Below are 11,261 nucleotides of genomic sequence, written 5' to 3'. Positions count from 1 at the left end.
TTCCCTATCTCTGCATCCTTGCAAACATGTCTCACAAAACAATCCAAAGGGAGGAAGAGATAAAGAAAGAGCAAAAATAAGTAATGTTTTACCCTGTGTGCTTTGTCTGCAGGCCTGCCACTCTGGAAGAAAACGAGCCCACAAGTTACCAAACTTTTTTACTGTATAGCTGTTATACCCATTTCCCACCCCATTTGCATTAGGCTCTAAGCCTCCCCACCTAGCCCTCTGGTAATAATCAAGGTAATCTATGAGCTAACTGTCAATATAAGCCATATTATTTGCCTGAAAAGAAAAAAAGAAAAAAGAAATTTGTACAACGAAAAGTAGATTGCAGATAAATGGAGTGGGGCTGGGGGGGAATAAAAGGACAAAAGAAAGACAGGACAAGGTGGTCTTCCTCACTATGTTCATTTTGTACTCAGTCATTCATTTACACCAGATGCAGAATTCCTTTCTGCAGTGAGTGAATTGCGTTGTCATTAATGTAAAATTAGCTCCAAATGATCTTGGCCAAGAGCTTTGAAATATGTTAGCATAGAACCACTCACTCAAAAAACATGTGGGAATCCATGTGGGTTTCCAGATGTGAGAATCTTCTGTGATATAAATATAGTTATGTTTATGTAGCATAATATTCTGCTCTGTGGATATACTCTAGATGCAGCTGTGTTTCCAGTAGTGGTATAAGTATGTTACTGTGGTGCTCTGCCTGAGTGAATGCCTCTTGTTCCTCATAGTGAGTCCATTCTAATAATGACTGCTTGTAAACAGACATTGTCCTGCAAGTTAAAATACTCCTTCAAGAAATGTAAGGAATTCACTATGAGCTCGTATATTAGTTTGAGAGTGAAAATTTGAAAAATTCCTTGTTTAATTTTTGATTTTTTTTTTTGATTTTCACGTGTTTTGCTACTTATTGTTTTTCCCTGTCTGACTGATTTTTTCATCAGTGAGTACTTTCTGCACTAGGATTAAAATTTAAAAGCCTGAGGAAACTTTGAAGAGGTCATAATTTTTTCTTTGCTATCAAAATGAGTGCTTAAGGTTGTGGTTTGATTTCAGTTATGTTATCAAAAGTACATTGATTGCTACCAAGATTAGCTGAATCTCAATATAATGACCTGATTTTATGTTCATCTAAATAAAGCTCTCTACACATAATGGTAGTCTGTTGATGCTTTTTTGTTTTGTTTTGTTTAAAAGCCCTTAACATCTCAATTTCTTTAATGCAGTTGTCGTCTTTTGTTTGTGTAGGAAGTGAACTCAAAGTGTCAAGAAAAGTTTAATGGGTTGAATAAATCTATAAAACTGAGTTTAAGTACATCAGCTGGTGCCGGAACTGTAAAGTAAGCAGTCTATAGTAGCGGTTATTAACTATTATTAATGTTTCAACACGTGAATACAGAATGGTGACTGAAAATAACCTAAAATGTCTTTCTTGTTCACTTTGTAGTGTCACCTTGTAATTTCTAATTGCCACAAGAAGTTTTACAAAGAAATACTATTTCCTGCCTGACTGAAAACTGTCTCCATTCATTAATATGAAAAACCCGTTTTCAGGTGTAATCCATACACCCTGTGCTACATAGGCTGTGGTCTCATCATGTCAGGGTCATATATCAAACAGGGTCATATCACTCCTGTAGTTGGATAAGAAATCTTCAGGGAAAGAAAAAATCAGCTAGACATCTGATATTGATCTTTCCTCTGAAATGACAGTAGCTCCATGCTGTAGCACAATGTAAAGTAAATTCTGTGTAATAGTCATTACACGGTGAATAAAATCATTGTTTGACATAAATCACTGCAGCCTTAGGGAGTTCATCAGATTGTCAACTGATCCTTTGTCTTGTGGAGGTTGGGTAAAACTGAGGTTTTAATTGTAGAAGGCATCTTTTTTTATTAAATGTTGCATAGTATCTGTAACATAATGTATATTATTACATCTTCTACATCTCATATTTCATGGGCAAATGTATTATGCATATCTATAATATGTCTTGTACTTTTCATTATAATCTTTAAATTATCAGGGATTATTGTGCTTCCCTATTACCAAAGAACATTAAGGATTGTAAAGGCTAGAAGTAACTCCCTATTGCGAACCCCTCTAAGCAAAATATCCTTTGCTATTCTTCACCATTAGTAGCTAGTATCAGTCATTATCTTCAATATAAAATTTTAAGAAATGTGCAGTAAAGGAAACCTGTGGGATAAAAATGATGGGAGTGTGCCACTGGCTGAGTAAGAAATTGGCTGGAAAGACACATCTGTGAGCTATCCAAGCAGTGACAGTTTGTAGAAAGCAGTAAAACTGTTGTACAGAAGATGGGGCTTTCTTCTGTCATGTGCCATGGGACATTCTTGACGTGGTAGGTCCTGCAGATGAGTAACTGATGTGCTTTTTGTCACATGGCTGAGAGAGGCTATGTTGCATTTCTACAGTGAGCGGCTGGGAATACTTCAGTCAATATATGACAACCTTTGTGGATTGATGCTGTCCAAAACCATTTTTGACCCCAGTTGCATTGCCCCAACAGCTGAAAGTCTTTTAGCAATGTGCTGTTTTGCTTTCAGTAACTAAAATCTTAAAGCATGCATGTGTCTGTATATATATACAACAACCAAGATACACGAGAAAGTATGTACTTTGGTAATTAAGATGCCGTGATATTTAGTGGAAGACTAGGCAAAATCAAAGGCCTCTCAGTGCTTTGCAGACATCAGACGTCTTTCCTAACTTTCAGCATCTAATCTATCTAGAACCTAGTGTAGATGTTACATAAATGATGTAATTATGTAAATGTATATTTAAATTCAGTTTGAACTGAAAAACATTGATATCAATTTAAGAGTTGTTCCAGTGCTTTTGTATCTCTCACTCTGTTCTATGGCATTGCTTTTCATTAATTATATTTTGACAGAAGAAATTCTTGCCCTTTTTTTTCAGACTGAAGAACAAATGTGCCTCTCTGAAGAGCAGCTTAAGACCCTTCTGGAAGAATGTATGCAGCCTCAGAGAACAATAAGCAACGTTACCATGCCAAAGTCTCAGGAATCTCTTTCTTGTGGATTAAGTCCCCCTTGTTACACAAGTCAAGATTCCACTCTTCACTCCACATCTACTCTTTCCAAAATGTTAGTTGAAGACCATATTGTAGGGATGTTAACGGCTCAGGAAAAGGCTGGACTCGAAGACAAAAGCTTATGTGTTAATGCAGAGAGTGAAATCCTTGGCTACTATATCAGCAAAGCATTGGCTGATAGTCACTTATCAAAGGATTCACTGGCCCAAACAGAGGAACCTGATGACCTAGAAGGTTTACAGAAGATGGGAGATAAGAGTATTACTGAAGGTTACTTTATGTCAAGAGCACTCAACACAAAAAGGCCGAAGAAACCTTCTTTCTTGGGTGAACCATTATATCGCATCAGCATGAACAATGAGCCATCCACAGAGGCTGACATTCTCAGCATACCACTGCAAACCAAAGGAGGTGAGACCCTTAACAACCCTTTAGAACAGGCTTTTGATTATGATGAAAAAACCCAAGCAGGTTCTCACCAAAGGTATGCACCACTACACACTCATTATTATGGTGGGGCAAGGATGTATTTTTATAAAACACAAAACTGTGCCAAAAATAACACACACAAAATAACAGAATGTCTATTCAAATTCTTGCCCTGACATAACTGACTATAAGACTAGGACTCTTATGAAATATAATATTGATGTAGATTAATTCTGTCAACTGGAAAACAGTGTTGACAACACACATGGATTATATTTTTGGTAGTAGAAAGTCATGTTCATTGTTCTGTGGAGAGCAAGTATTCTCCCAGTAGCTGATACAACAACTCACACAAAAATCCAAGTGTTTCTTGAATGTTTTTGATAATGTAAATTCGGTAGAATTGAAACAAACATGACCTAGCTATATTAAAAAAAATAAATTGTGTTCAGGGAGTTCAAATTTATACATAGAAGATAACAAAATGAAAAAATAATGCATAATTTCTATAAATTACTTTTAGGTCAGCAAAAGAAAGAATAGACTTTAACCAACAAAAAATTAAATTCACCCTATCTGACATTATAAATATATTTTGGAAACGTCTCTGGGTTTTATGTCTCTTACTTAAATGCAATTATATAGTGATATTGTCATCTAAATCTACATTTAGATTTTAGCCTAAGACTGCTTCTCTTCTGGAAAACAAGCTGTTCAAATAAGCCAGATTTTAGGAGGTACATCTACATCTTCAGTTTCTTTCATAGAAGTTGCAACAGTATGAAGTAATTTGTGATTAAGGTGCTATAGTATTAGAAATCAATAAATTTTGCTAGATTTGTGGAGATAGATTTTATTTTTTTTATACTGGTAATCTATTCGGAATTTGGAGAAACATTTTTTCACATTCATTGGTAAATTATAAGAACATTCTAATACCTCTTTACTATGTTATCATTTCTTAATTATGATCACAAATGTTTCTTTGATTGCTCATACTTAACCTTTCTACAGTGAAGAGAATGTTAATTTTTTTTTAAGTGATTCCACCTATCAGATAGCAAGAAGGCTTGTTATTTTCTGTTGCTGCAGACAAACTTGGTATTCAGACTCACCTTCCATATTTGCCCATTATGAGATTTAGGCCATAGCTGTAATAGGAAGAAAATAGATGTACACTTGTAGGAAGGGTTGGGTTTGGGATTTTTTTTGGTAGGTTAGTTTTCAGCTAACTTCACATGCCAGCTTTGCTCTTCACATAGATGCAAGCATCAGAAGAGTGGAGCAGAAGAAGAAGGGGGTAGTCTGCTCCAGAGAAGAGCAGCGTGGCAGTGGTGGTGATCTGCAACACCACAAAGAACCACCTCTGCCAGGAGCAACCTGATCTCATGCAGGATTAACACAACTATGTACCATACCACCAGTCTTCTTCAGCAACCTACAATGAGAAAAACTCAAGTTTAACTGGCTGCCTTCACATGAATTAAATTTCTCCTTCAGTCTGAATAGATGTAGTACAGTCAGAGTCACGTTTGACTCAGCCCCAACTACCATCTCTCTTTTTTAGTGTATTTTAAGATGGGATGAGTTAGATCAAGCAAAACACCGTGCACTGTAGCCACTATGTAGTGAAGTGAGCAGGTAACTGTTCATACCTGTTACGGTAGAGATAGTCACCATGAGGTAATTTTATTGCACAAGAGAGAAAGGAGATTTCAGCTATTAAGTAAATTTCCATATGGGACATCTCATGGTAAAAGTCTTTAAAGTGAATGTGTTAATTGTTTTCACATAGTAATTTAAATATCTTTGAATCGTAATTATGCACTGTGTCAGAGCAATGCAATAGGGTGTTTTGGTTATCTATTTTCAGTAGTGGCTGAGTAATGTTCAACCATATAGACCTCAAATCTGTATGGTTAATAAACATCTTGGTTTTATGGTCATTTTGCTTACCAAATTTCTTTGGGGGGAGGGGGCGAGTGGGAAAGTGTTTTGAATTTTCAGAGTCTCTTATTCTTTTCATTTTTACTAAAAACCTAAACCAAAACCAAGGATATCATTACAGATATCGTTATTTCATGAGGCTTTCAGTCTTTGTGTCAGTGTCTGTTTTTTAAAAATGGTGTGAACAGGTAATCTTTAGGCACAATAAAGCTAAGTGCAAAATAAAACCCACTTTAGAGGTTTGTAATTGTTTTACATTAGTTCCAAACATTTTGTAGTTACCCATAAGTTTAGATTAATTATATTCAGATTTATTGTATTTTGTTAATATTAGTCTAATGCTAAAACATACATTCAAAATTAGCATTTAAATGGACATCAGTCCATTCTTATTATTTTTGTCAATACACTCCTTATGAGAAAGTGTACAGGATAAACCAGAAAACCCTGATACTTTTCCATGGGATTGTTTCCTGCAAAGGTGACTCAGCTCTGTCTTAAGCAATTATTCTTGGCCATGAGCAAAAGGCTTTGATTTTTATCAAATTCTTAAAGTTGCCTAATGTATTCTATAGGTGAACTTGTTAGTTCAGACATGATTAGATGTGCTAATTGTATGGAGGAATGGAGATCCCAGTGGAATCAGGTTTAAGGCAAATACATCTGCAGGTGAAGGTGCCAGGTGTACTTTTTATTTTTAAGAGACATTTACATAGTTGAGCTTTGTTATGGTCTTAATTCTAAAGGACATTTAAACATTTATGCATAATCTTCTGTAAACTTTGATTTTCTGGCCTGCTACACATGCTTTAAACTCTGTGTGGTGCTGTGTAAGCAAACAAAACTATGTTTGTGTCAAACTGGTTTAGCAGAATTTTGATTTTGCAGTCATTATGGTACTGTAGTCTGTGATAGCATTACTTAGGGAAAGCATAATTATTAACATAAGTTATATATATATGTGTGTGTGTATATATGTAGGAAACTCTTATGTGCCTTCAGAGATAAGTAATTCCTTCTTCTTGAAAGAAGCAGGAATTTTCATCAGGGTCATACCCATGTATGTAAAGGTGATCTTTACAGAGATAAACAGAAGCCAGACTTACCCACATACAGGTATGAAAAGGTGGTTATTTCTCAGTTGTATGAGCCAACTGGTAATTATTTGCAGGGTTTTTTTTGGTTTGGGGTTTTTTTGGGCTATATTAAGTTTTAAGTAGAAGTTTTATCAGAAACCACTGTTGCTTTTTCCTCTTGCAAATAATATTGTGCTTGCAGCAGTTCAGCATATGATTCTTTTCTTTTTTACAGATGATACGAAGATTGAAAGTTGAGGGGAGAGTGATTATGTACTTCCTTTACAATGTTTTTTCTGAAAGTGTAGTTTTCAGACACTCTGAATGCAATGAATTGTCATCATTGAAAACTGTTCCATGAGGTGATTTATTCCTAAGAGATAATTATTATTACGATTATCAGATATTGTCGCAGTTTGATTTCAGAACTCTTGCACTTCATTAAATTTCCTGGGAGTGTTCTGTCTAACAAATTAATGTACATATGCATTTGTGTAACTGTGTGTCTGCTAGACATGCGTGTCTTAGTTAATGAAAAATATAAAATATGACTTGCAAATTCCATTTCTACTGATGAGACTTTATTAGAACGGATCTGAAACGTATATAATAATTTTATCTTTCCTCCTTTACACACAGTCTACTTTTTTCCATGTAGTTAGGTAAAACCTGGCTTCCATTATCCCAGAACAGTTTGCTGGAGCTTGCAGCCTGTCTGACTGCTGAGCCCTGACTCAGTGAGGGACCAAAATACGTACTCAATCTTCTGCCCCAGGGCTCTCTGCTGGACTGCTGGTTTGACTGAAGGTAAAGACTTGGTAAAGTCCTTTGCTGGATCAGAACATCAGCACCAGTCTGCTCAGCTGTGTCTGATTCCTGATCCTGCAATGAGTGTAACCATATAGCAAACAATCTTATCCTCTGGTTAAGAAATGTAACTAAGTGATGAAAGATCACAGTCCCTTGTGAAGGTTTGGTGCGAGTAAAAGTGAAGGAGTTCAGAAATTTGCCCTAGCAGTTACTGCATTATGAAATCTTATAGTAATGGCTAGCTGGGGGGATGGTAATACAGCTGTTTTGTGTTTGAGATAATAATAAAAATTCATTACAAGTTTTTGCTTGTCTACTCTTCTGTACTTATTTACTGAGATGATGGTTAGTTTTTAATTTCATGCACTGTAGTGTTAGAATAAGAAGAAATTATTAAAAAAACATGGCTCACTTTTAAAGGTTTTTTGGGGGGGAGAAGGGAGAGAGATTCTAGCAAAGAAAACTCAATAGATTTTCCCATTGCCAAGCTCTCAGCTGACACAAGCTAGAAGGATAAATTTTTTCTCAGATACTGTACTAGCCATTTAACATTCAACAAGAAAAGATGTATGGATATGATGTTAACTATGCAATGGCTGCATTATGGCATAGGGCTTACTTGAACTAATCTGAATGTTTAAATTAATGCACATATTGGCCCAAATTTTAATCTCATTTATGGAGTTGCCACTCCAAGTGGACGTACACTCCTGAAGAAGTGGTAATCATATGGATATAACAGAGATTGGAATCTAAAGTACTTTCTTTTAGTTAAAAATGTAAGTGGGACACTATATTTGTGACAAATAGCAAGTGCTATTTATTGTTTTATTTTCTGATATTTTTACTTGTTTTGCAACAGCAATACCAAATCCATGGATACTGGGTGGTCTGCATGGTACCATTGCTCTGCATAGGATTGCTGTAAGCATGTTTCATGGAGCTTTGAAAAATCTCACCTAGATGTATTTCTTATCTTCCTTAAAAATTTTAAGTCTGTGCCATAATTTCTTTACCATAAACATAACCAAAACAATACTGACATAGCTTTTTCAAGAGTATTTTCTGTGCCTGTGTGATATTTGTGCAGGACTGTCTGCTGGCTGTAATCTTTCCACAGTCCAGTTATTTTCACATGGAATTCATGTTTTACAAAGTTCTTCTCAAAACCAGCATTAAAGTGCTTGGATAGCTTTTGAAGAAAATTAAGTTCTCTTTCAAGTTTATACCTAGAATATCTACAATTTATATTAAGAAAAATAATAACTAATTTTTACTTTCCTAGTGTATTTTGTTATCTTAAATCTCTCACTGTTATGAAAAAGCTTTTCCTAGCACCCCCAAGGAAGAGCCTGTTCCTGACTAAGCCTTACAGTATTCCTGAAGCCATGAATACAACTTTTATTCACATCTGACATTTCAGGGGATAAGCAGGCAAGTTTGAATCCCTATTGACCTGAAGAGTATATTCCGACAGGAACTCTATTACTTCACTTCAGGTCTTGGGAATGTTGAGCACCCTGCACCAGTTGTAGTCATTGCAAACTGCAGGGACCTAGAGCTCATGAAATGCCATTCCAAAGGTGCTTAGTGTTAGTACCCGAACTCTGAGACTGTGTCAAATATTAGTTACTTAATGTTTGTCTGTGCTTGGTTTCTACTGCACTATATTAAATAACAAGTTCTTTGGGAAGATTTTATTTCTTGCTTGATGCTGCAGGTGAAGTGCCAATTCAAGCCCTCCTTTATTTATTTTCAATTTTAAGTAAAACCGTAGGAAATAAAATTATTTGGTAAAACATGTTTACTGGTATGAGGGACAGAATAACAGAGATATAAAATGTAGTGACAAGGTCATTTGCTGAAACATCACCAATATCAGGGTAAAAGGAAAGTTGAATCCAGGAGGATTCATGGGTTTTTCCTTGTTTTTCCAGTGTCTGTTGGTTGTGACCTGCAATAACCCCTCAGTCGAGCTTGCCACTGGAATTCCAGCTGCACTGGAATGCGGCGGCTTCTCCTTGGGGAGTGATGCAGCAGTGATGATTAGGATACTCAAATGAATTCCCTTTTGCAGCCTAACTCAGAATTTGAAACAGCTTTTCCAAGATACATGCCTTCCTTCAGTGTAAGTTCTATTTGGTAAAAAATTCTGACAACTAGCTTCTTTACAGTCTTTCCTAGCTCTGTTCATCCCAAAGCACAGCAGAGCACAGGAGACTTTTAAAGTTATCCTCCTGACTTTTGGGCTTCGAGATCTGTTTTTTATTGAGGAATAAGAAATTCTGCGTATGCATGTAGGTTTGTGCTGCTTTGTGCTCCTAATTCCCCGCTATGACTTTACAGCACAAGATAGACAATCTTGCTCCAAAAATTTAATATTGGTGGAAGCAATATACCCATGAAGAGAAGACTGTAGTGTGATTGCATCTATTTGCTGAGCCATATATGACCAAACCATTCTGCCATTGTCACTGAGACTCCTCAGTAATAAACAGGCGGTGCTGGTGTTCATGGTGGCCAGTGATCAGCTGTTGATATTGGTTTACTCTAGTGGGTGTGTTTCGATGCTGCATGGTTTGCCCTTTTAAATTACAAGCTCCATAGTGTTTTCTTCTGGAAGAGGAAAATTAGGGTGGTTCAATCATTTTCATGAACAATATGTGTAAGTATAAGTATATATGAATCATATATATTAATGTAATATATGTAATATATAATATATATAATAGATATATTTAAGTAGGATGATTGAAAGAACTATAGTGTTGATTTCAGTGTACTGTAATGGTATGACGACTTCAGTCCAGATTTACGGTTATTATGCAGATTTAAAGCAGTTGAGGGTCTTTTCCATTTCAAAGAGGAGTGACAGACTAAATATCCCAATTTAAAAAAACAAAAAACCAGGAAGTTTGTTGACTACAGACAATAATAATAAAAGAGTGAAGTTATTCTTGTATGTCCAGAATTCAAGTTTAAATTACAGTAATTCTATCAAGGGGTGAAAAAACTTCCAGCTTCATAATAAAAAAAAAAAAAAAAAAAAAAAAAAAAAAAAAGAAAAAGAGGAAAATCCCCCCCAAAAATTCTCAGCCAAATGCTTTTTTCCAAGCCATACGATGGCTGGTATCTACTTTGTGGATCTGCAGTGCATGTTTTCCCTCTCACTTCCTGAGCAGGACTCCTGCAGAGTCAGTGGACATGCTGAGCACAGAGTGAAAACAGGCTGTGCAAAAATTATCTGCTGCATAGATCAGAGAGGAAAGGGCTGCTTAAACATGGCACCAGAGCAGCAAGGACTAGTCTAGAAGTGCGAAAAAGTGTGCCAGTAATTCATGGGCTAGAAAGGGTGCCATTTTACCTCCCAGACAGGGATAAAATTTCAGCAAATAACATGAGAATACACGTCTTTTCTTTCTTTCACTTCTTAGAAAGGCTTTCTAACCACAGCTTTAAATGAGATCTCTCTCTTTTGCTTTTTAGGTGCAAAATCTGCTACACTGTTTGCACTTCCAAGAGTGCTTCCTCCCCCGGTTACAAAAAAGAGCCCCACCTCTGGGAATCGCACAGTTTGAAGTGTACATGCAGAAGACGAGGTGGTTTGGCAGACGCTTGGGAAGTTGTTAAATTAGGAAGGTTTTTGAGAGCTAGGAAAAATAATTGTGATTTTTTTTTTTTAAATTTCCAACAGATTTATTTATTGAGAAATAATTGCTCTTTTATTTGTAGCAAGATTTAAAGGTCAGGAAAACTGTTTCCTTTTAAAATAGAATAGAGGCGCTTGAATACTACTAATGCTATAACCTACAGTTATCCAATTATACTTTTCATTGAGGGATTGGCTGGAATCCAGGTGCAGGAGTTAGAATAAAAGGCTCCCTGTCATTTAAGTCTATGTGAAATAGTT

General features: G+C 36.0%; 1 protein-coding gene across 1 annotated transcript in view; it reads left to right on the top strand.

Moving 5' to 3' along the window:
- The window catches only part of FSIP1 (fibrous sheath interacting protein 1), a 78,539-nt gene extending 73,680 nt beyond the window's left edge, over positions 1-4,859 (top strand). The window contains exons 11-12 of the mRNA XM_035889790.1: positions 2,954-3,573; positions 4,781-4,859. Of these exons, the coding sequence (XP_035745683.1) occupies positions 2,954-3,573; positions 4,781-4,859 (699 nt within the window). The remainder of the gene's footprint in view (positions 1-2,953; positions 3,574-4,780) is intronic.
- Positions 4,860-11,261: the final 6,402 nt, after the last annotated feature.

The sequence above is a fragment of the Egretta garzetta genome, unplaced genomic scaffold (assembly GCF_000687185.1).
Source record: "Egretta garzetta isolate BGI_Z169 unplaced genomic scaffold, ASM68718v1 scaffold2, whole genome shotgun sequence".
Classification (NCBI taxonomy): Eukaryota; Metazoa; Chordata; class Aves; order Pelecaniformes; family Ardeidae; genus Egretta; species Egretta garzetta.
The sequence above is the reverse complement of the archived record's forward strand: the minus strand, read 5'-3'. Positions and strand labels throughout refer to the sequence as shown.